This window comes from Balaenoptera borealis (assembly GCF_965194805.1).
Source record: "Balaenoptera borealis genome assembly, chromosome: 7".
Taxonomy (NCBI): domain Eukaryota; kingdom Metazoa; phylum Chordata; class Mammalia; order Artiodactyla; family Balaenopteridae; genus Balaenoptera; species Balaenoptera borealis.
In genome coordinates this window covers 124,511,323-124,536,797 of record NC_138864.1, presented here as the reverse complement: position 1 = coordinate 124,536,797, position 25,475 = coordinate 124,511,323, and the positions used below count along the sequence as shown (strand labels likewise).

At 46.9% G+C, this 25,475-nt stretch overlaps 2 protein-coding genes across 4 annotated transcripts in view; one reads left to right on the top strand and one right to left on the bottom strand.

Annotated features, from left to right (window-relative positions):
* The window catches only part of WDR86 (WD repeat domain 86), a 37,454-nt gene extending 28,045 nt beyond the window's left edge, over positions 1-9,409 (top strand). Inside the window, exon 7 of the mRNA XM_082399002.1 lies at positions 9,013-9,409. Within this exon, the coding sequence (XP_082255128.1) occupies positions 9,013-9,030 (18 nt within the window). The 3' untranslated portion in view covers positions 9,031-9,409. The remainder of the gene's footprint in view (positions 1-9,012) is intronic.
* The window catches only part of NUB1 (negative regulator of ubiquitin like proteins 1), a 28,407-nt gene continuing 4,491 nt past the window's right edge, over positions 1,560-25,475 (bottom strand). For all 3 annotated transcript variants that reach the window (XM_082398948.1, XM_082398949.1, XM_082398950.1), the window contains exons 3-15: positions 24,571-24,738; positions 22,802-22,860; positions 21,708-21,778; positions 19,050-19,232; positions 18,451-18,542; positions 17,085-17,191; positions 11,780-11,966; positions 10,993-11,100; positions 9,416-9,568; positions 5,631-5,777; positions 3,583-3,678; positions 2,718-2,895; positions 1,560-2,475 (exon numbers count right to left, since the gene is read on the bottom strand). In XM_082398948.1, coding sequence (XP_082255074.1) covers positions 2,297-2,475; positions 2,718-2,895; positions 3,583-3,678; positions 5,631-5,777; positions 9,416-9,568; positions 10,993-11,100; positions 11,780-11,966; positions 17,085-17,191; positions 18,451-18,542; positions 19,050-19,232; positions 21,708-21,778; positions 22,802-22,860; positions 24,571-24,738 — 1,728 coding nt within the window. In that variant the 3' untranslated portion in view covers positions 1,560-2,296. The remainder of the gene's footprint in view (positions 2,476-2,717; positions 2,896-3,582; positions 3,679-5,630; positions 5,778-9,415; positions 9,569-10,992; positions 11,101-11,779; positions 11,967-17,084; positions 17,192-18,450; positions 18,543-19,049; positions 19,233-21,707; positions 21,779-22,801; positions 22,861-24,570; positions 24,739-25,475) is intronic.

Genomic DNA, 25,475 nt, shown 5'->3' with positions numbered 1-25,475 from the left:
TGAGCAGGGAGTGACACGCAGTCGCCACCTGTCAAGTTGCATACAACCAGCTAGAGGCAGAGCCAGGACCGAAGCCCGTCTCCCGGTGCGTGGAGAGGGCATAGCCGGCACTGTCCCGAGCTCAAGAACTGGCTTCTCTGTGTCTCTTCAGAGGAAAATGGAGCACTAGACCTGCTAGTGTGGCTTGAATTCCCTAGCCTTTTCCAAGATCCATTTGGGAAGCTAGAAGCCACACCTGGCCCAAGCCCAGGACAGTAACTTGTTAGCCAGAAGCTGCAACCTAGGCCCCAAATCCAAGTCTGACATGGTCTCAGATGAGGCTAGAGACCCCTCATCGCCTCGGCCCCCAGCCGCTTCCAACGCTGAGGAAGCGAACCCTACTTCCCCGACTCAGCCTCCCCTCCCCCACAGGCCCAGAGCCTTTGTACACTTCACCTTTTATTATTTTTTTTTAAAGTTATGTTTATGTGAGATGGGTCTCTATTTTTTATTTTTTAATTTTATTTTTATTTTTGGCTGCGTTGGGTCTTTGTTGCTGCGCGCGGGCTTTCTCTGGTTGCGACGAGCGGGGGCTACTCTTCGTTGCGGTGCGTGGGCTTCTCATTGCGGTGGCTCCTCTTGTTGCAGAGCACAGGCTCTAGGCGTGCGGGCTTCAGTAGTTGTGGCACGCGGGCTCCGTAGTTGTGGCTCGCGGGCTCTAGAGCGCAGGCTCAGTAGTCGTGGCACACGGGCTTAGTTGCTCCGCGGCCTGTGGGATCTTCCTGGACCAGGGCTCAAACCCTTGTCCCCTGCATTGGCAGGCGGATTCTTAACCACTGCGCCACCAGGGAAGCCCACACTTCATCTTTTAACAACAGACATTGATGGTGCTTTTGAGGGCATACGTTTGACTTCCTCACAGAAGTCAACGGAAGCAAACATCTCGAACTAAATGAAGCTCTAGACCATCCAGACATTTTCAACACTCAACAGTTTAGGAGTTTGAGTAACTCATTGCAAAGTTAGGCTGACAATTTTTGAATATATTTTCCACCTTTTATTTCCATCTGTATCATCCATTTTAAAAGAATGACAAGAAAATATTTCCACCCATTCAAACTGGACTGCTCTCCAAGCTTTATGAAAATGATTCCTGAAAAGCTGAAGCATTTCAGCCAGCCCCTTGACGGCCACCATGTGGCCCACCTGCCCTCTGTCACAGGGGCTTCTGGTGACTCCTGGAGGGCAGGGAGAGCCTTGGGAACACACCTGGCACTTGATTCATCAGCACCCGGCTGCTGCCAGCTGTGTCCTGGTGCTGGACAGGGTTTTCATGCAGTACACGTTTACGGAGGGTCGCGGGGTGCAGTGAGAACGGTTATTTGAGCTGTTAAGAGGCTAACAACATACCTTTAGAGACAGTCTTCTGTAATATACCCAAGAAACCCCACAAAGACATGGAGAAAACATACCTTAATCTCTGACAGGTATCTTACCTTAGCCAGCAGCGAATTTAATAGGACAGAAATGCATCTAAAAATGCTAATTAAAAATAAGTTGCTTTGGTTAGCATTTAAGACTTTACCATTTAATAAAAGATTTTATTTTTGTAAAGAAGAACTTTGAATACATATATATATTCTGAATTTCAACCTGGAATTTCAAGTGCCTACTTTACTAAGCTAAGCACAAAACACGGACGTTTCAGGCTGAGGGCGTCTGCCACCGTTTGGTGCGGCTGCGGGAGCCGATGCCTCGTCATCAGGCCCCCAGAGCACTTGCCGTGGTTGAGGATCTGAAGGACGTCTCCGGGACGGGGCCGAGAGGCTGAAGCAGGAAGGCAGAGCTGCATCATGGGAAGGAGGAGACGATCGAGCAGGGGGCTCAGGAGGGCAGGAGAGCCGGGCAGGGTGAAGACGAGGAGACAGGGCCAGCTTCCGCTCCCATGAGCTCCTCCCGGATCCCTTCCCTAGGGGCCACCCTATCCCAGTCCTTCCCATTTCTGGGTGGGGAAAAAAAGGAGCAGGGAGGGCGGCATTAGGGTTGCGGAACCTGAAGGCAGCTGGGAACCGCAGGATCAGGCCAGAGGCAGCTCAGTTCCCAAGAAGGACCCTGGGGACCGGCACCCGCCCCCCCCACCCCACCAAGTCTCTTACTCTTTACATCCCTGTTCCCCGCCTACCCCTCCCACCCCCAGGTAGGAAGCACTCTGGAGCAAAATCAGATAAAACGTAAGAAAAAAAAAAGACCTGCATTACACTTTTCATAATGATAGAATTTATAAGCAGAAACTTAAGTGCTTATTTCTGTTCATCATTTAGTTTCTCTTTGTTGCTGACTTTATATTTTCTACATAGGATAAGTACTCTGCAATAATAATTTCTTCATCTTCCAGAGTTGAGTCAAGGTAATCTTCTTCATGTTCTGGGATATCTTCCAGGATTTCATTCACAGCCTCTGTCTCCATATCTTCATCTGTTGAGGCGCTAGAGGTCCCTGCAGTAAAGAAGTGCAGCAACAGGGGAGCTGAGGGAGGAGGACAGAAAGAGAAACCTCCACGGGGACCAAAGGGACCCACGTCAGCTCCAGCTCGGCCCTCCCGCCACAGCGCCCGAGCAGCCCGAGGCGTGCAGGTCTGCGAACGCCCCTCGCGGCCCCGGGAGGCGCACGCCCCGCCTGCCGGCTTCCGCCCGAGCAGACACTCCCTCCCAGCCGGTCTTCAGAGACCGCAGACCCACCTGCAGAATCGGACGGGGACGTGGGTGGCGTTGAGGAAGAGTCTTCCGCCGAGAGCTGCAGGTCAGGAGGAAGACTTCCACCGTTGTGAGCGAGGGTCTGAGCTGCCAGCTGGACGTTTCCCCTGAACACCCTCAGGGCTGCCTCGGCCGCTGCCGCGTCGAAGCCCATGTACACGAGCTGGGAGAAGGGGGGCGGCACTGCTGAGGGCCCAGGACACACGCCGCGCGCCCGGCGCTCCCGCCCCCACGCAGGGCCGGGACAGCCAGGTCTCGGGGGGACACGTTCCTACAACCCACCGCACGCGTGTGCCACCGGCCTTCCCGCGCTGACGTGCGCGTGCGGCGACTCGGAAAGGAAGGAGGAAGGCCTGAGGCGACCACGTTGGTGCCCAGTCACCTCAGAACGGCAACCGGCTGGCAAGCCAGAGGAAGCGCTGCGGGCACAGACCTAGTTGTCACCAGTACCGTTAGCTACGTGTGTGCAGCGCGCTGGGCAGGCTACCGTGACGGGGGGCACACGTGGACAGCACAGTGGCATCCCTGCAGGTCACAGGCAGGGGAACGGGCTGACAGGAACGGGAGGCGATGCCCCAAGAGGCGTGTGCAGAAAAGAGGAGAAGAGCCTGAAGAAAGCCTTCCCGTCGCTTCCCTGGGTTTCCTACTCTGAAGGAAACGCCTGTGCCCGCTTCCACCCGCTGCAACTGCTGCACGGAGGCTGCGCCCTCGGGCGGGCCCGTCACCCCCGGAGCCCAGGGAGCCCCAGGGAGCCCAGGACTGGGCCCCGCCTGGCCGCCAGCCTCGTCCCGCCAGCCAGTCCCACACGAGGCTGCCCGGGCGGAGAGGGGCACAGGGCGCCTGCACTCACTTGGTCAACGGTTTCCCGAGAAGGACTTTCTTGATGGCTGTTGGTTTCCGGACCAGAATCGTTTAACCACCACATCTGAGGATGACGGAGAAGAATCTAAAACGTACAGGGACACCCGTCACTCATCACTAGCGTCCGCTCGGGCACTCAGGCAGAGACTGAGCACCTGTCACGTGCTAGGCAGGCACAGCCGCGGGACACACGAACAGGTGGGGGCAACTGTGGCGGACAAGGCTCGGGGTGCTCTGGAAGCAGAGAAGAGGGACCCTGAACAGGCTGCGGCTGGAGAGGCTGCTGTTCAAAGGCGGCTCCCGCCAAAGGTTGTGTCTGAGTTGAGGTCTGGAGGATGAACGAGACTATTCAGGCAACAACAGTGCATCTGAGGAAGCAGGAAAGGATGTGAGAGAGCAGGCGGAAGGATTCCAAGAAAACAGAAGCTTGCTGCAGCTCAGCCTTAGGGGTGACAAGGTCATAAAGAGCTATAAACGGAAAGCTATAAGCAGTCCAGGGCTGCCCAATGTGACTTCTCTTTGGAAGGTGACATGCTGTAGGTTTACAATGTCACGGAGAAGAGCAGAGTTCTTTGGACCCTTGATTTCTCTGTCACATGATACTGACTCTTAACCTTATAAAGCCCTTTTGGGGAATTTCCCTTTTAACACTAAATACTTCTATATCGATCAAATGTATTTATGTACTATTTGTATAATTAAAAACTAGTTTTGAGCCCCATCAGTCCCTCCGCATATTCAGAATTTTTAAATTTCTCTAAGAAATCAAATGAGATATTCAAATAACATTTTTGAATTAAAAAAATATATTAATACATATATTTGAAAATTCAGTCGACCCTTGCACAACGCAGGAGTTAGGGGCACTGACCCTCATCGCAGTGGAAAACCCAAGTATAACTTACTGTGGGCCCTCAGTATCCACAGTTGCTCCGCATCCGCAGATCGTGGAGTACTATATATAGTATTTACTATTGAAAAAGGTCCACGCATAAGCGGACCCAAGCAGTTCAAACCCATGCTGTCCAAGGGTTAACGGACTGACTAATGGGGCCTCTGTAGAACAGGATGGGAGGTCTTGAGAGTAAAAGGCAAAGGTAGGGCAGGCTCCCCACTGCCTGCAGGATTCAGTGTGAACTCCCCAGCAGGGCAAACAAGGTGACGCGGCCCGCCTAGCCCCTGCCTACCTGTCCAGCCGCATCTCTGGCCATTCCCCACCCCACCCCACCTCCAGCAGGTGTAACCCAGGCCTCGGCAACCCCGGGGGGCTCAACTCCCCCGGCCTCATGCTTCAGCCCTTGGCGCTGACCCCGCTTCTCCTCCGTCCGCCGGACCCTCTCCCGTGACCGCCCCCCCAGCTCAGCTTGCAGCCCCTGCTCCCCCACTGTGCTGCGCTCCCACATGGTAGCCCTTACGCCACTGTGCTCTCTGCGTCTGTCTCCCCACTAGCCTGTGGGCTCCCCCAGGGCAGGCGTCATCTCCGCTGAGACTCAGCACAGCACCTGCCTCATTAAGTATCCTGTCTGCTCCTTGAACAAAAATTGGAAAGGACGTGGACCCAGGCAGAGTTACCACTAATCTGGATCCCAACCTGTTTAGTCACTTCTGAGGACTTCTTTAAAAAGCCCCTTTGCCAACATGTACTACTGACTAAATAATAAAACTAAATATTCAAAGAAAACATTTTAATTCAAAAAAATTATCTTAAAACTTCAATCACCTTTCTTCTCGTCCACCTTACTTTTAAACTGCTGTTGCAAACAGAAACCTCATCAAAGTTCCTGCCCTATGAGCCCTGCGGAATCGTGGACAGGCACTGAGGTGGCTGGGGCTCGTCGTTCTGGCTCTGCCACTGGGCTTGAGAACAAGAGAGCTCTGACCCTTAGATCCAAACCAGGAATGAAGAGGAAGGCCCGCAGCCGCGGGGCTCCTGGCGTCAGGAAGGACAAGAGAGCAGCTTCAACGAAGAAGTGGAGGGGTGGCGCCTGGGCCTGGAGCAGGGCTGCTCAGGGAGGCCAGAGGCCGGGGAGGGGTTACCTGCAGGGCCTCCTCCAGGTTCCCGCTGGCCTGGTGGAGCGCCTGCTTGGCTGCGCGAGCGGAGTAGCCCATTCCTTTCAAACAGTTTATGTTCTCCAGGCGGCGTCTTTTCTTCTCTTTTTCCTCCTTCCTTATTTGGTCCAATTTCTTTAGGAAAACAGCAGAGTTACCAAGTTAGGGATTGCGGTCTTGTAGAAAGCCTTCTCAATCCATGCTCTATAGGATTCTCGGGGTCACCAGGCAAAGTGAAAACCACAAGGAGAGGTGACCCTCTCTCTCCCCGTCCCGCCCAGCATGAGGGCCACTAGGGCAGAGACCAGGGGTGTGCTGCTCGTGGGGAAGCCCAGCGGGAGCCGGAGACGTCAGTCCAGGGAGGGAAGAGAGCACCTAGGGGACCACCACCTGGCACCAGAACAGGCCACTGGGAACCAGCGGGCACATCCTGCGGACCCACAGAGAGGTGGACGTGCCTTCTTCTAGGAAGCGGGGGGAGGAGCTTCCTGCATGGGTGGGAGGGCTTCTCAGCCTCTGAGTCACCTGGGATCTTACCGAAATGTGACTCTGAACGTGGGGGCCGTGGAGGGGGTGGGTGGGTCCTAGATGGCACTGAAGCCACTGATCCGCCCCCCACTCCCTGGGTAGCGAGAACTTAGTCCACTTAAAACCCCAAGAATGCTCCCGCCAGGTGACAAAGGTCACCTACCCCCGTGGTTCTCAACCCTGAGTCTCAGAGGTGCCTGGCGTTGCTCCAAGAGCCTGAGGAAGGCCACAGGTTCAGTCTCTTCTCCTCTTCCCACCTCAGCCCTCATCAGGAGAGTTCTGAGTTTGTTTTGAAAACAAGTATCACTTTATTTTATTTCTATTTATTTATTTATTTTTTGGCCGAGCCATGCGGCTTGTGGGATCTCAGTTCCCCGACCAGGGATCTCCCCGGCAGTGAAAGCGCCAAGACCTCACCACTGGACTGCCAGGGAATTCCCACAAGTATCATTTTAAAAGGATTTCTGCTGATGAAAACAGTAAAACTAAAACAGGTTTGAAAACCACTAACTGAATCCAACCTCATCATTTTGCCAGTGAGAAGACAGAAATCTCTCAAGACAGGTGACCCAGTCAAGGTCATCACCGACAGCAGAGCAGAGAGACGGCTTCTGCACATTCTAGAAATGGTCAGCCCTCGGCCCAACACAGGGAGAACAGCAGAGAAAACAGCTTTTTCCTTTGATGTATCTACTCCTACCTCCATGGCTCAGTGCAAGCAACAAGGGTCCCCTCTACATTCTTAGAGCAAGAACACGGCCTCACCTCTCAGGAGAAGAAAGGAATCCTCGCCACGGAACCAAACACTCCCAGCTGGCAGTAGGACTAGGCAGAAGGGGTGACTGCCCACATTTCCAGGGAGGAAGACAACCTCAGCCTGTAATTCCCTGTTTACAGCAGTGGAGAGCCTACCTGTGAGCAAGCGGGGCTGACGACGGCTCGGCAGCTCTGCCAGCCCGCTGCCCACCCCCTTCCCCGGGGCTGCGGTCCGCACCTCCACCGCGCCCTCTAACTGCCTCCTCCGGGCCAGTCTCCCCGACTCCGAACCCTTCTGCACAGGCCCGGCAGCTCACGCACCTACTCCAGTCCCGCAGCGGCCCCTCCCCGCACCCAGTCAGGCGCCAGCGCTCCTGCGGCTCCAGCTCCCAGGCCCCGGCTCCGCCTCCCAGCTGACCCCCCCCCCCCCCCCCCGCTTCACCACAAAACCCACGCAGGCCGGCGGAAGTAGTCCTATCACTCACATTTCCACTTTCATTCACACGTACAAACCATGTAAAATGCCTCTACCCCGTCCCATCCTCTGCTTGCAACTCCAGCTTCTTCCACTTATATTTCAAAAGGCTAATAAGAAGCACGAATAACATTCAAGCAGAGAAAGACCCTCCCAGCCAGCCAGCCAGCAGACACGGGCCTCAGAGCTGACACAAAGTTGGGGCCTCAAAGAACCCTTTTTCCTTATTACAAATGCCTAAGTCAGTTTTCTCTGACCCATGTAGATACACACGATATTTCTCTTTATACTAGAATTAGGAAAATAAACCAAGGAAATGACAGTAAGCACTGTATTGCGAAATCTTATCGACACGGTAGGGTCAAATGTTGTGAGAGAACTGGGTTCTAAAGTCACGGCTGCGTACAGGCAAAATGACTGAACATCTCTTAGGAAGGCCGCCACGCTGCCTCTCACGGCCTCGCAACACTTCAGCACTGTACAGTGACCTCGGTTTCATTAGTCTGTTTCTTTTGCCAGATGAGAAACTGGCCTGTACTCAGGGCCACGATGTACAAAAAAGTCAAACTTTTAGAAATCACCTATTACCACTACTCAGTGAGATGTTCAAACCCGGAGCTTCAGGAGCTGAGAGGACAGTAGATTCACGGGAGCTCACCTGCTATGGGACTCGGAGCTGGTCTTCCCACCAGCCACCCCAGCTCTCCCTAGGGTGTGGGAAGCTGACTAGTTCCCCAAGTAGGCCCTGACCAGCCTAAGCTAAGCAGACAGGCTCAAGCCAGTCAGGTCTTGGCATTCCCCTGGCCACGGCGACCGGCTCAAAGGTGGCCAATCAGTTAGCAGCTCAGAAGGTCTCTGAGGATTCTGGGACCCGGGCCATGCTCTTGGTGTGATGGGATGACCCCGGTAACACAGAGGAGGCAGAGAGACAGAAACCAGAACTCAGCGACAGGGCGAAGCCACTGAAGCAGCTAACCTGAGACCCAGCCCTCCTCTGGGCTCTTTACAGTTAAGTAGGCCAGTGAATCCCTCCCTTACCCTCTTAAGTGGGTGTTTAAGCCAGTCTGAATTTGTTGCCTTCAACCAAAAGCATCCCAACTACACATCCACTGAGTGGAAGAGTGAGCAGGGTCAATTGCACTGTATACACTATTGTTTTTTTATTTTCTCCAAGGGCTTATAGTTTAATTCATTAAATGCACATCTGATAGGACACCACTATTTTTTAAAAAAACACTTATTTTTGCTACTTATAAAAAGTTAGGAAGTGAAGTGGTAACTTTTACCATTTTATAATATCTCTTGGCTTTTCAGAACCTTCTGTAAAAACTCAGAATGCTATTCTCAGATGGGAATTAGAAAGTACAGGAGAAAACCAGAGCCTTAGTTCAGGTTTTGCCACCGATTTGACCCATGACCCCGGAAAAGACAACCTCTGAGCCTGTTTGTAAAACTACCATATTCGATATGGTAACATTCCTTCCAACTCTGAAATTCTAAGTTTTTCTTTTAACTGTACTTATCTCTAATTGTTTTAAATGATTATAGTTTTGAATCTTTGCTTTTATAACATAATGTTAATTGTTCATATGATTTGACTCATGTTTCCAGGCAGGAATGACATCCTGAACTGTAACAATGGCTCCCTGGAAAACACAGGCCCCTTTAAAATGCTTTCCAGAAATGTACTATGATTAAAAGAGAGAGAGAGAGAGAAGACTGCTTGGGTAACTGTACTTATGAGCTACCTGCCACCATAGCAAGAATAAAAGGAAGGAAACTGCACTGTCTGAAAACTGATGCAATTAAAAAAGACAAGTTTTTCTGCTGACTTCCAAGTCTGAAGCAATACAGAGTTCCTTGTTAATAATACCTACTACGGAATTGTCTTTTTCTGTTCTTTCATATCTGAGAGCTAAGGCACTTTGGAGATAATTTTGCTATTGCCTCAAGTTTCACACCTACTCAAAGGCAAAGGCCTCAACCAAGCATTGCCAAGACCATATCGAGGTACCTCTCTGCGGCTGGTGACGTGGGCAGCTGCGTGGGCCACGTTCCCGTCACATGCCCTTAGGCCAAGCCGAGCTTCCTGGGCACTGAACCCCAGCTGCATCAAACTGTGAACTTTTGATGGATCAATGTATAGCTCTTTAAAGAGCTGACATGCCTACAAAGAAAAATATAAGAATCATGTAACCATAGTAACATTAAAGCTTAACACAAAGCTAAAACCTAAAGGAAATTGGACTGTACCCAATGTGAATTAGGGTGTGTCAGATTTTAGATAAAACCTCTAAATGTGACCTATTATCAACCAGTGCAAATGCAAAGAGACAACACCCTCTCTGCTCACATGACTTATATGCAGTATAACATGAGAAAATAGGCTGAGGGTTGTGGGAGGGGCTGGTATCCATTATCTCCTCCTTTTTGGTAATAAAGTCCCCTGAATTGGAGCTGAGTGTAGCCAGACGGTCTAGGCCAATGGCATGTAGCAGAAATAACAGGAGCACCTCCTGAGTCACCTCTCTAAAGAGGCCTGCCCCCGACTCTCTCCCTCCCTCTGCTGGCTGGAGGAGGCACTGACAGGAGCCACCCTGGCTGCCTCACCAGCCGCCCCACTGCCCTGGCTGCTCACCGGCCTCACCAGCCGCCCCACTGCCCTGGCTGCTCACCGGCCACACCAGCCGCCCCACTGCCCTGGCTGCTCACCCGCCTCACCAGCCGCCCCACTGCCCTGGCTGCTCACCCGCCTCACCAGCCGCCCCACTGCCCTGGCTGCTCACCCGCCTCACCAGCCGCCCCACTGCCCTGGCTGCTCACCGGCCTCACCAGCCGCCCCACTGCCCTGGCTGCTCACCCGCCACACCAGCCGCCCCACTGCCCTGGCTGCTCACCCGCCACACCAGCCGCCCCACTGCCCTGGCTGCTCACCCGCCTCACCAGCTGCCCCACTGCCCTGGCTGCTCACCGGCCTCACCAGCTGCCCCACTGCCCTGGCTGCTCACCGGCCACACCAGCTGCCCCACTGCCCTGGCTGCTCACCCGCCTCACCAGCTGCCCCACTGCCCTGGCTGCTCACCCGCCTCACCAGCTGCCCCACTGCCCTGGCTGCTCACCCGCCTCACCAGCTGCCCTGGCTGCTCACCCGCCTCACCAGCTGCCCCACTGCCCTGGCTGCTCACCCGCCTCACCAGCTGCCCCACTGCCCTGGCTGCTCACCCGCCTCACCAGCTGCCCCACTGCCCTGGCTGCTCACCCGCCTCACCAGCTGCCCCACTGCCGTGGCTGCTCACCCGCCTCACCAGCTGCCCCACTGCCCCCTGGCTGCTCACCTCCACAGCCAGATGAGAGAAACGGAAACTTCCAGCCAGTTAAAGCCACTGCCTTTTTGAGGTGTTCTTATTACAGCATCTTGCCTGTACTCTCACAAATACGAATGTGTTTACAGTATATGTGAAGGAGAGGGGAAGGGAGGGAGATGCACTTTCCTCACCAGTCACCACTGAGTTTATGAAATACTTAACTTCTGGGGATTAAAAAACAAAGTAGGTGAAAATGGTCACAACTTTGGAACATCCATTTTCTTACCTTGTTGAGATATTCATAAGCCTCTTCACCATTTCCACTGTGATAATTTCGGATACCTTGGAGCAAGTAAAGTCTTAAAAACAAGACTTTCTCTTTTCCACAATTTCCCTAGAATTATTGGGGGAAAAAAAGATAAGACTGTCTTATTTCTCACTACAGGTCTGTAATACTCACATTTATAATTCCCTTCATCTCCACAGGGGCAAAATGGCATTACTAAAATGTTTCTATCTTCACTATTGCTGATGGCAAAAGTAAGGATCCCAGGGTACAATGGCATCGCCTGTCCCAAACAGAACACCTATCACCTCCAGGTGCCCAGGACAGGGGCCCCTCTGGTCAGGAGGGAAGTATGCAAAAACCCAAACCAGGAATATCTCTTATGTTGCCCTGCAATTCCCAAGCAGAATTCTGATGACCTGTGGAAACTGCCTGAGAAAAATCCTTATTCCAGCTCTGGAGCTGTGACTCACTCGTGTGAACTGTCACTGTTCAAAATGTCTATTTTCTGCATTTAAACCTTTCATTAGACTCTAATGAATACAGTCACCAGCTCTCTCGGTCACAGTGATAAATGGGTTTCTGTGACTAGAAAACTGTGTTCCTCTGGTCACAGGCTAACTTATAAGATGTTTAACAATCCCCTTAAAATATGGCTTAAAAAGAACACATTGCATACTACTATCAAATAAATCACCTTTGGCAGCAGTCTAAACACTTTAACAGGAATAAACTCAAATTCTACAAATGGGCTCACTAATACCTAAAACTAATTACAGCAACATACTTTTATGTGGACCAGTCTCTGATGATTCTCTCCATAACAATTTTTAAAGCATTTCTGGGCCATGTTTAATTTCTTCTCTGCGTCGTCCAGGCATTCCAGCTGTCCCAAGCGGAAGTAGCACCACACTATGTCCAGCTGGAGTACTGCATAGTTGTCCACAGTGTCCAGCAGTTCTCTGCAGCACTCGCTGCCAAAGACAGGAAATGACATCACTGACAAGAAGCAGTAAAAACCTTTTTGTGAACTACTGGAATTTTTTTTTTCCAGTTTTTGGTGTATTTCCAAAGCCTAAGACAGAGATCACAATGTTTATGAAGGGAACTGTATTTATAATCTGAATCCTTCCAATGGGAAAAAAAAAAAAAGGAGTTAGGGCTCAGGAATAGAAGCTCAACACCATCTGCCCTGGGAGGGGGAAAGAGAGAGAGAGACAGACAGACAGACAGATGCACACACACACCCTTGCCATGTTGGGAAAGAGGCTTGGCAGGAAGCGGAAATCAGGGCCACTGTGTCAGAACCCTTCAGCAAACGTGGGGAGACCATGCTTTAAAGCAGTGGTTTCCAACCTGACTGCAAACTAGAATCACCAGGATGAGGAATTTTTCTTTCCTTTTCTATTTTTTTTTTTTTTTTTTTTTTTAAGAAACACTGATGCTAGGACCCCACTATATCAATTCTAACAGAAACCTCTGGAGGTGGGGCCTCGACGTCGTATTTCTAAACCCCCCTAGGTAATCCTAATACACAGCCAAAGTCAGAACCCCAGAGCTTTAAAAGCACACTAAAAAACAAAAAAATCCTTACTATGAATGCCTCACTTGATGAAGACTCTGACAAGGCATTCATGTCCAATCACATTACAGCAGGGGAAAAACAATCCAGGCAAATGCCAGGCTCTGAACGCCCAGCTGATCTTGGGGCCCAGGTGCAGGTTAAATCTACTTTGCAGCTGTCACAGCAGGCTGAACCCAGATACAGAGAAAGGGAGAAGACAGGCAAGGCAACGGAAGGTTGACAAAGATGGGCATCGAGATAACTTATTTTGATTTTAAATTGTGATTATGTTAGAAATTCATAATGCAAATCTAGATCTCAAGTTTGAACCCTCTTCAATAAGAAAGTAAAATTTCGAACATTCACAAACTTTAAAGATCTCATCTGTTTTTGTTGGTATTCTACTAAAAGTAAGACTGCTCTGGTATAAAACTACAAAACCTGCATGCCCTCAAGCTTCCCATCCTGCCCGTCAAAATCTGCTCGGGGTGGGGGGCGGGGAAGAGCTCTGATTCTGTCATTTATGTTTGTTTTTTTAAAATAAATTTATTTAATTTATTTATTTTTGTCTGCGTTGGCTCTTTGTTGCTGTGCTCCGGCTTTCTCTAGTTGCAGCGAGTGGGGGCTACTCTTGGTTGCGGTGCGCGGGCTTCTCATTGCGGTGGCTTCTCTTGTTGCGGAGCACGGGCTCTAGGCACACGGGCTTCAGTAGTTGTGGCATGCGGGCTCAGTAGTTGTGGCTCGTGGGCTCTAGAGCACAGGCTCAGTAGTTGTGGCGCACGGGCTTAGTTGCTCTGCAGCATGTGGGATCTTCCCAGACCAGGGATTGAACCCGTGTCCCCTGCATTGGCAGGCGAATTCTTAACCACTGCGCCATAAACGACAGGGAAGTCTCTGTCATTTATGCTTTAAAGCAGAAGTCTCCTAAGTGGAGTGCCTGCACTCCAGGGTGCGTACAAGACAATCCACTGGGGCATAAGAATAATCTCTCAGAGCAGGATTTCCATATTTATTTGTGGTTGCTTTCTTTGAACATTTCTATTCTTTGTGAACGTTTTGTAACATACACACCATATTTTACACACATGCACACACATCCAGATGTATGACCGGGTGAGGGGCACCTTCTCTGAATCTTCTGCTTGGCCTGAGAACGTGACATTGAGAGGAGAGGAAGAAGTTCATGGACCATGGTCTGATCTTACACTCCAGGTGAGATTTACTGATCTACCTGTAGATGCCTTCTGTTTCTGGGAGAGAAGCCTACCCCACCATTCTCAGGAAAGCAGCGGACATTTAGCCAGTTTTCAAAGTCTCATACATGTGAACAGGCTTGTTTGTGTCTAAAGCATCAAGAGTGAGGACAGAAACTGCCTCCTTTCAGTTAAAAATAAAATCATGCGTATAAGTTTGACCCAGAATTGAGTATTTGTGCAGCCAAAGCCAAAACCAAAACCAAAACCAAAACGCAGCACAGGTCTCACATTAAAGAGGTTCATTTCATTCTTTTAGTTTAAAAAAATAACACTTTTTATTGATATATAGGCCTATAAAAGAGATCATGACATCACCTGTATATAATAATTTTGAAACTGTTAGGACTATATTTGAACCTGATCATGTCACTCAGAAAAAAATTTAAAGCCTTGTATAAAATTGTGTCTTAGAGTATATTTTTATTGATTTTGCTTTAGTAGCCTTAATAGTCAATAGCCAATAAATTTTCATGTTAAAAACATTAATTAAAATCAATGTATAACATTGATTTAAACAAAATATACTGAGCCTAGCTTTAGAAAAATTAAATCCCATTTGGGCTTAAGTCAGTTATTTAACAGAAACTTATTACACTTGCCTCATGAGTTTTACATTTTTTATATAAAATAAAGATATTAATTTCAAGAAAGGTAAGCTAAGCTTAGGTATCTGCTTTTTTTAAAAGGAAGGTTGGCTAAAAAGTCATTTTTAGTTTTATTACTGGCTGTAAGGAACTGGATTGTGTGTAGTTTTTTTTTCGTATTTCTCGGTACATGGGTTCAATAAATATCATTAAGCGTTGCTTGGGATGCAGTTAAAAACATGTTACTTGAAAAGAGTGGTGTGACCTTTTCAAGGTTTAGTTTTAAGCTTTGTTAGGTGGGGACCAGAGCAGCCTGTAGGGCAGAATTAGCCCTTCTTCCGAGGCCACACCCTACTGAATTCTCTAGCCAAGGCCCCGTTTCCCACAGGTTATCACCCGCCCTCCGTGAACTCTCTGCTTCTCTGAGGGGGTGCTTTCCCAGCCTGGGGGCAGGGTGGGCGGGACCTCACAGGCCTGTGCTGACCATCACTCAGCAGAAGAGTCCAGGGGCGCCCTGTGCACTCTCCCGCAGGCAGCTCTCTCCTCCCACCACTGTGGCCTCCCTGGATTCCGAGCTCCATCTCTTCCACTCAGGGGAGACCAGGAGGCTCTGCCTGGGTTTCTCCTCCGCACACTGAGGCCTGGGAACTCCAGGCAGTGAGCTGAAACAATTCACAGGGTTCCACTCGTTTGTTTCCCCACCTCAGGGACCACTGTCCTGCATTGCCAGAAAACCACTGTTTTTACACATTTTGCCCAGTTTTTCAATTGTTGCAGGGGAGAGCGTAAATCCGGTCCCTGTTACTCCATCTTGGCCAAAAGCAGAACTTACATTTTTAGCTTTAAATAGGGCAAAGAAACTACTCTCAGTCATACTACATACCATACCCCAAGATGTACAAAAGAAAGCTGTGATAGAACTTTGAGCCTACTTGGAGAAGGCAGGAAAAACATCAAGGGGCAAAGGAAGAAGAACAACTTAAGTTTCTTCCACCTCCACTGCTGACTTGCATTAGAGTTGATCTCCTTTACGAAGAGAGGGAACGTGCACAAAAATTACACTAATAAGTTGACCTGAATAAACAAATCCCCAGGAGAAAAACCCAGTATTTTCTACTTAAAAAGGCACTGACAATTATTATTGGATTATTATGTCTACTACTCACTGAACATGTTAACGTACTGTGAAATGAAGAGAGAGTTCTTTTTATTCAGGGTCTCCCTGAGACCTGAAAATGACTTCAAGGATGTGTCCAAGGTAAAAAGATTGAGAAAGGCTCATACAGACAAATCAAGATAACCATGTCTCAATAACTGCTGAAGCTGGATTATAAGTGTATGGGAACTCATTATATTAGTCGCTATTTTTATATGTTTGAAATTTTCCAGAATAAAAAGTTAGAAACAATTATGGAAGGGAATAAAAAATTTACCTGAATTTAAGGACCTAACTTACAGCCTGCACTGCTACCTGTAGCAGAAGAGAATAAAACTGACACTCAGAAAAAAGCAGAGACAAAGAGGCAGAGGAGGAAAACCAGAGAGGCACCAAGCCCTTGTTCTGGTTACTTTCAGCTTTGCCCCCTCCTCCCAAATATTTTATACAATAAATCCCCCTTTTTGCTTAAATTTAAGTTTGTTCACTTATAACACAGGGTGCTGCCAATACAGCTGGCAAACTATATATACTTACATTTAACTTCTTGAATGTACTGTATATATTGGGAATTCCTCAAAATGGAAAAGAAAATAACACTGATGTTGTTACCTTTTGAATATTTCAAACATCAAGTCTATTTTTCAAATATTTCATCTGCCTGGATTATAGCTTCTCAGTACTGTTTCCCATTAAGAGGAACCAGGAGCCCTTGAGAAAGTGCTGGCTGTTGCTCTGGGGCAGGAAATATTCAGGATGAGTCTGGACCAGCTCTGGGCACCAGAGAGCAGAGACTACAAAGATTACGCCAGAATCGGGTCAAAAGGATGCAGGACCACCTGCCAGCTGAAGACAGCCAATTTAAGCTCTGAGGTGTGAAGCGTATCAAATGTGTTAAAATCCATGAGCTCATACTGATACTTAAAAGAAAAAAAAAAAGGCAAACCTCACCGGTGATGTCATCTTTGGAAGATGCTAGGGAAGCAACTCATTTATTCTGAAAACAAGAAAATAAAGAGAAAGAACCCAGCATTTTATTCTGTCTTTCTGTACAAATTGTACCTTAGGAGGACCAAACAGCTGATAAGGAAAAATATTTTTCAAATGAATTCTAGCAATAAATGCAGAAGGAATAATAAGTTATCACCATTTTGGAGCGCCTAATGAAACAATGGATTTGGGGAATGCTCATCAACATCTACACCAAAATCATTAAGTGAAAAGCTGACAGGGACTGTATAATGGACAGTTCAGGCTGACAATATGTCATAAGAAACAGACATGATACCCTACATGCTTGTTGTAAAAAAATAAGTGCATATGTTTATAAAATTCTTTACAGGGAAGAGAGATCAATTAGAAATGGAACGGGGAGAAACAGTTCACAAATCAGTCTACACCATAACTACTCTTTTACGTTAACCATCTTGGGTGAAAATCTGAAGTGTGAAGTGCACGGGGTGGGGGAAGGGTGCTGTGTATAACTGTCATCTTCCTTCAAACTGGCATTCACCAAGTACAAAAGCGCCTACCAGAAATATTTGTCAGCGTCCAACAGACATGGCAAGGCTATTCCATATTCCTTTCTTTTCAGGAAAGCTCTGCCTTTCTCATGATATCCCATAGCTAACATAAGGGCCTAGGAAAAAATAAGGATTTAAAAAAACATCACTTTAAACTATAAGAAAACGAATTATATTAAAAGCATATTAAGTCTAAAGAAATCAAATAATGTGAAAACAAACAAACAAAAAACTCAAGATCACAACTAAATCTAAAAGCCAAAATTAAGGAAAACAGAATTAAACCTTCATTTCATTTAAACACTGAAACCAAGAACTCAATTTAACATGGCTGAAATGGTCAGAACCGGCAACTGTCCCTTCGTTTTCATCACTTTATTTTAGTATCGGCTGATCTAGATCTATTTCTAGTATCCCTAAGACTAAACATATAAAAAAACAGCCAGTAATGACTGTATCCTTTTTAAAAAGAGCATTCATTTCACTCTCTATTCTTAATCAGGTTTTTTCTGAAGTATTTGTCAACTGTAGCATTTCTAAAACAATTTTTGCAAGGTGATCCAAATTTCTTTAAAGTTCATTAATATTTTTAGATTTGAATTTGTATATAATTCGATTTTGTAAAGGTTTCCCCTAAAGATCTAAATATCATCATTTAATATACGAATGTAATATCTGCAGTGGGCAAATAGTTGCCATAAAAAAATCAATTTAATGACAGTTACAAAGTTCTCTTATTAAAACTTAACTTTAATCCTTAATTTTAAATCCATAATTCATATAGTGAAACCTACTCAAAAGTGTCCTTTAAAGACCAAAAAATTAAAATTAACTTGACCCACAGTCACTAAAGCTTTTCATATAAGAAGCTTCTGGACTCCAGCTCAGAGACTGATCTCATGGGCCAAGTTGTAGATGCTTCTAGAAAGACCCCCTTGGATATGTTCAAAGGTAAAACCACTTCCCCCTTACTCCAAATTAGAGAACGGGGCTGTGGAGAGACAGGGGAAGAGATGGCAGAATCATCTGTCACACTTTTCCCAAACTACCTAGCACCCCAGCCCCCTCTTCTGATCCATCCCTTAGGGAATGTGGCCCCCAAGTAAAATAAACTACAGCAAAACAAACACTGCCACAGGAAGCCACTGCTCCAGGACAGCGAGGTCCTGCCGTTCCGTACTCAGGCACTGAAACTCACAGGGTGAGCCAGCCAGATGCAGCACTCATCACATGGTCATGTTCTCTGTTTATGAGCTGCAGACTGAAAGCTGTTTCTAATCCTTTACAATAACATTCCAAGATAAAATAAATAGAAAACCACTTCTGTTCTGACAGCAGATCAAAGAACAAGCCATAAATGTCTTACAGTACTTACTTTTCTTTCTGATGGAGGGATTCTGATTGATCTGCCCGTCTGGTTAGCTATGTCTAAGTATGGTGTGGTTTCTGGATCCACCACCATCTCAGCTGCAACAAAACCAAAAGGAACTCCATTAATTCAATGTTAAAAAGCGATGATGGTGACATTAAAAATGTTAGACTGTAGGGGAAGAAAGGCCAACAAGAAATGTGATACTCGGGCTTCCCTGGCGGTGCAGTGGTTGAGAGTCTGCCTGTTAATGCAGGGGACACGGGTTCGAGCCCTGGTCTGGGAGGATCCCACATGCCGCGGAGCGACTAGGCCCGTGAGCCACAACTACTGAGCGTGCGCGTCTGGAGCCTGTGCTCCACAACAAGAGAGGCCGCGATAGTGACAGGCCCGCGCACCGCGATGAAGAGTGGCCCCTGCTTGCCACAACTAGAGAAAGCCCTCGCACAGAAACGAAGACCCAACACAGCCAAAAATAAATAAAATAAATTTATTAAAAAAAAAAAAGAAATGTGATACTCCCCTCCCACGCACGCCCCCGGCCCATTTGCGTGATTTGTTGCCACCTTTGAGGACTTGAGCGAAAAGCCTGAAGCTCTGTGTACCTCTCTCTGCCAGTATCTCCAGGCCTCTCTTAGTCCTCTGAATTCTTTTTTCTTTTAGTTTGGCTTCATTCTGCTCTTCTTCTTCAACCTGGGAATTTTTTCTCACGTCCTCTTCAGACTGTTTTAGTTCGAGCACCATAGCTTTTACATTGTGGGTCACTCCCTGTTCCTCAAGTGTTTTCCCTGTCAAAATCAGAAATGCATGTTATAAAAAGTCATTAAATTTACTGGGTAATAGGCCATCTTCTATGTTAAATGGAATTCTTAAGCCTGCGTCAGCACTTGCAAACCACCATGCCACATGATTGGTAAGAAGATGTTTAAATTTGGCTGTTTACCTATGTTATTGTTAAGCACTGGTTAAAATCAGCCAGTGAAAATGAGCTGACTAAATTAATCCTTTGTAATTTTCTTTATTCTCATCATAAGGTCAAATTAAAGCAATCAACTGTTTGAGAATCTACTGCAAAGAGAGACATGAATTCTGCCCCCCTCTAGCTGGAGGTATAATCCAGTTCTCAGCAATGGACTGGAGGCCAGAGTGCAGAGGCACACCGTGAGAGGTGATTTACTGAAGTGGGTAAAAACAAACACCTTGGGTTCCACCCCTTCCTAACTCTATGGCCCTGAGTGAACCACTTACTGTCCACGTCCTCACATACAAAATGGGAATAAAGACAGAGGGAGAAGTCAGTGGAACAGAATGAAAGAGAATATGAACAAAATCAAAAGCTGGCTCTATGAAAAAAATTAATCAAATATACAAACCTAACAAAAATTAAGTCAAAGATGCAAAAAAACAACAAACAAAAGGAAAAAGGGTAAATATAGATAGCAAACATTATAAAATAACAAAATATTATGAACTATAAGCATCTAAATTTGAACATATTTCTGAAAACTCTAGTTGGACACACATTCATATACATACGTACATATACATACACATATATATATATTTAGAAACTCGACAACCATTCTAACATTTATATTGAAAAATAAAGGACTTCCTTGGTGGCACAGTGGTTTAAGAGTCCACCTGCCAATGCAGGGGACACGGGTTCGAGCCCTGGTCTGGGAAGATCCCACATGCCGTGGAGCAACGAAGCCCGTGCGCCACAACTACTGAGCCTGCGCTCTAGAGCCCGTGAGCCACAACTACTGAAGCCTGCACGCCTAGAGCCCATGCTCCGCAATGAGAAGCCACCGCAATGAGAAGCCTGCGCACCACAACGAAGAGTAGCCCCCGCTCGCCGCAACTAGAGAAAGCCCGTGCACAGCAACGAAGACCCAGTGCAGCCAAAAATAAATTAATAATTTTAAAAAAAGAAAAAGAAAAAGAAAGATCCATCAATGGCCAAGTTACCTTGATAAAGAAGAGCCAAGAGGGAGACTCATCTTACTAGATTTTAAAGCCACAACAACAGACAAACAAACAAACAAAAACCTCTGGTGAGACTATCCGTGCGGCCCTGGGCTTGAGGAAAGAACTTCTTAAAACACGAACAATAAGGTGAAAAACTGATGGATTTGATAACATCAAAATCAAGGATTTCTGCCCAATGAAGGATACCACAAACTAATTAACGTAGAGATGAGATGACAAACAGTGCAAAGGTATCTAAAACAGGCAACAGGAAATGGCTAGAGGTGATGCCGGAAAGGCCGACTAGGGCTAGGCTGTGAAGGCCCCATTACATCAGGCTGGGATGGGAACCTGACTCTCCGTAGGCCATAGGAACCTACTGGAAACCAAACAGACTACAGTGCTTGCCCGAACTGCTGCAATAGCTAACCCGTCTCCCAAGTCCATTCGCGTCTCCTTCACATCCATTCCCCTACTGCAGCCAAAGTGATCTTTGAAGCACAAATATAACTGTGTCCACTCCCCAGCACCAATGGCTTCCCACCTCTCTGGAGAGAAGCGCTCTAATACCGAGTAAGGCTCAGGTCCAGGGTTCCTCAGCAGCACTACTGGCATCGTGAGCTGCACTAAGTCTCTGCTGTGGGGACCGTTCGGTGCCCTGATGTTCAGCACCATCCCTGGTCTCTTCCCATTAACTGTTATGAGCACAACCTCCCCTGGCCCCCTGCTACCAAGTCATGACAACCCGAAATGTCTCCGGACATCGCCAAATGTCCCCTGGGTGGCAAAGTCACCCTGGGTTAAGAACCACCACTATAATCTTTACAATGTGGCCTCTCCGCCTGGCCCTCCATCCTTAAACAGCACTGCCCTCTGCTCACCTGCTACACTCAGCCACACCGGACCTTTTCAGTCCCTCGAGTTCACACGATGGGGCTCTGACACGAGGCGCTCTGTCTGGAGTGCTCCCCACCGCAGCCTCCTCCCCGTCTTCACTCAGCTTTAGCTCTTCTCCCTCAGGCAGAATTCACTAGAAACTCTATTTTACTTTCAGCACGCCTAGACTTCCATTCTGTAACATTTCAGCAGACCTGTACTGAGTATCTCTGGAAAAGTTGCTTCCTGCTTTACATTTTTATTTTAGTAAACTCTAAAATAATTGGTTTTGCATTATATACGTGATAAAGCCACCCAAAATTTTTGAACAGAGGAAGAGTGCGAAAAAAAGATACAAAGTCATTATTTCTCTATTGACTTGATTTACAAATTCTGCATACTTTGCCATAACATACCTAGTTGAAGTTGTTTCTTATTTATGACAATTTTGATATAATTTTCTTGAAATCCAAAGGTTTCAGCTATTCTGTAAAATAAACCAGAAAACTATAGGTAACCAAATTTGTTATTTATTATCCATTAAATAGATTTTAATCATGATAGCTATTTTATACATTCTTCTCAGAAACACCCAGTATTCCAATTTACTGACTCACAACATTACTTCAGATAAAGTCAGCTTACTAGATGGTTATTTGAAACTGTGTCAGAGACAATGTCCTTTTATAAACTATCTGTTTTACTATTTGGTTCCTTGTGAAGTAGAGACCACTGGTGCTGTGTATCTGTTTGAACAGGAGGGCCCTAGCTGCATGTCAGGAGAAAATCCATCCTCTATACCTTCTGTGGTCTCCTTGGAGGAGCCCATAATAGGGGGGGTTGTTCCATACAATCTTCTGCTCATTGTGTGTTGAATGAATGATGCTTCCTGAATCCATCCCTAACAGCCCTGATGTAGACCAAAGAAGAAAATGAGAAAAATCACTTTAAGAAACACTGACTGGCTATCCCTGGAGGTATTCAAAATACTTACCATTTAAAAATACACAAGTAGATGAAGTAATTGACCGGGTCTCAAAAGTTAGATTTTCACTGGTATGTGACAGGCAGGTATTTTTTTTCATTTTACAAATGGGCCAACAGCCTGAAACTGGCTGAAACACTTCACTGAACACCACAGCAAGCTATTAGTGCATTGAGGAATAAAATTCAAAGCTAACGATCTGGCCAGTATCAGGCCGCGTCCTCTTTCCATCACTCATTCACTGATTCAAACCCGGATCAGGCACATGCACCCAGAGTTCCCACCTGCTCGCAAGTCACACCAGGAAGTGAAGGAGAGTGCCGCGAGTCCTGAGTTCTCACTTTGCCCTTAAATGCCAGTGTGAGCCTGCGAAAGTCCTTCAGCCTCAAGGCCTCAATTTTCCCTTCCATTCAGTGACGATAATCATACCTGCCCCATCTCTCTTACAGGACGGCCAGGGAGGATCAAATGAGCGGGTGTGAAAGAGCCAAGAGCACCTGGGGCACAGGGCACACAGATACTTACTTAGACCTCAGTTCTCTGCCAGTGACATGCAGTCGGGTCTCCAACAAGTTTTTTCTATCCTATTTAAAAATAAGACAAATAAAATGCACTTGAATTTGACACTTTTTGGAGCTGTTACTCTGCCTATAAAACCAGACAGGTTGATATCAGACGATGTAAATACTCGCATGCCTAGCATGAAGCTATTGAACAAAACCTGACGTGTGCTGACCCTGTGACCCGGAAGTCCTCAAGGGGGCAGCAGTGTGGCACCACAGGCAGGGCTTCAGTCTCTGGGGGGACGTCAGCTGCTCAGCGGGGTGTGTCCCCTGTCTACTCAAGGGAGCTGGCCTCTGCTCCACAAGGACCCATCCCACAACCTCTGGCACTGGGGCCACCTCAGTGAGCAAAAGAGATAGTCCCTTCAGCGCTCCCACTGAGGAGGGAGCAGCAAGACGTGTTCTTGGAACCTTTCCTTCTCGGATGGCTGGGCTTCAGAGGAAAATATGGGACCACCAGGGACACCTATGAGACCACGCAAATCATCTGCTCTGATTCCATACTCACCAATCAGCTTTCTGACTGGTGGTCTGGTTTCCCAGGTACTTGATACTAGCAATGAAGAGTCCTGTATATACATACTGTCCTTTAAATTCCCGAACTGGCATTCTGAGATAGATATATATATAACTTCCTTCTTCTAATAAAGCTCTTTGTTTTTCCTAGAAACTTTCAACAGCTTTATAGGGATGTAACTTACATACCTTAAAGTTCCCTGTCTAAAAGTATGAGTCAATGGTTTCTAGTGTATTTACAGAGTTATACAACCGTTATCATAATCAAATTTCAGAACATTTTCACCATCTCCCCAACCAAACATGTGCCATACCTCCTATTCCCTCCCCTTCCCCCACCCCAGACAACCATGAATATATTTTCTGTCTCTATGGATTCGCCTACTCTAGATATTTCATATCAATGGAACAACACAGTATGTGGCTTTTTGTGTCTGGCTTCTTGCATAATGTTTTTGAGGTTCATTCATGTTGTAGAGTATCGGTACTTCGTTCCTTTTTATGGCTGAATAATATTCATTGTATGGGTGCACTCCATTTATCCACCGACAGACATCTGGGTTGTGTCCACCTTTTGGCTATTGTGAACTGAGCTGCTACAAACGTTCATGTAAAAGTTTTTGTGTAGACATAGCTTTCATTCCTCTTGGAGTAAAATAGCTGGGTCATATGGTAACTCTTATACACACTTACTTTCATTTCTTCTGAGAATAATTAACATTGATCAGTCTGAAGAGGCACCCTTGGGTGCCCTGCCTCAGTAACATTTCTGGACTTCAACTACTGAGGACGTGGCCCTGACACAGGTGGCCCAGGTTACGGTGGCCCTGCTTGGGCGCTCAGCTATGCCTCTGGCTTCCACTGGCATAGAAAAAAAAGACGAATTCCTTTGTGATGTGTCCTACTGCACACAGTTTTAGAAAATCTGAAATAATCTTTTATTCCCCATTTTTGCTAAATGTTCATTCAAACTCTAGAAAAGGTAAGAATGTGACGCACAGCTCTGTGAAGCCTGCAGGCCAGACTACTTTGTAAATGTTCCAGCTTAAGAATCCATAAAATTGACTTTTAAGTTTTTAAATGTTCAACATGTAAAGTAACTGAAAAGAATTTTATCTTTGGATTGTATCTTCAAAAAGAACTCATAATTTATTTAATCGCATTACCAAGTTAACTAAGCATTAGTAACTATGTAAATTTGGGGAAACTACTCACTTTTTTCACCCGTGGTGGTAAGAAGACTTCGATTGTAGCGATTCCTGTTGCTTTATAGTGCTCATTGCCTGTGCCACGCTCCACTGCTTTGCAACGTATTTCTTCTATTATCTTTTCTACTTCATTTTCACAACATTCTAGCTTGTCAGAGTACTTCTTAGCAAGGTCCTATGAAGAAAAATTTAAAAACACAGATCAATACAGTACCAACTCAAAAAAGAAAAAAAGTATAATACAGAACAGTGCACGTGGGACTCTAAGGCGAAAAAACTAATGAGTGGTGGTCACCCCCGTTATAGTGAAATCCAGACTGTGGCTTGACATCTTGAGAGGTGTAGAGTTTAGAGAGGACCCAGGGAAACATCAAAACCAGGAAAGGACAGGAAAATAGGCCCAAGAGAGAAAGTAAGACCAGTTGGGATTACGCTAGGGGGGAAAAGCAAGGTGGGCTGTGACTTATGTAACTGCAGTATATACATAATTATTTTAAGGAATAATGAACTGTTCAATACCACTAAAGGGTGGGGACAAAAAAACCAAAAACACAAACAGAGAAAACATTCTAATTTTCCTAACTTGTGAGAACAAGTCAGGTTAGATGATGGTGTAAGTATATATTTATAATAGGGGAGATGTTCATGCTACACATAAGTTACAAAACAGATCAGAAGACCTCCCTGGTGGCGCAGTGGTTAAGAATCTGCCTGCCAATGCAGGGGACACGGGTTCGAGCCCTGGTCCGGGAAGATCCCACATGCCATGGGGCAACTAAGCCTGTGCGCCACAACTACTGAGCCTGCGTTCTAGAGCCCGTGGGCCACAACTACTGAGGCCTGCACGCCTAGAGCCCGTGCTCCACAACAAGAGATGACACCGCAATGAGAAGCCGGTGCACCACAAAGAAG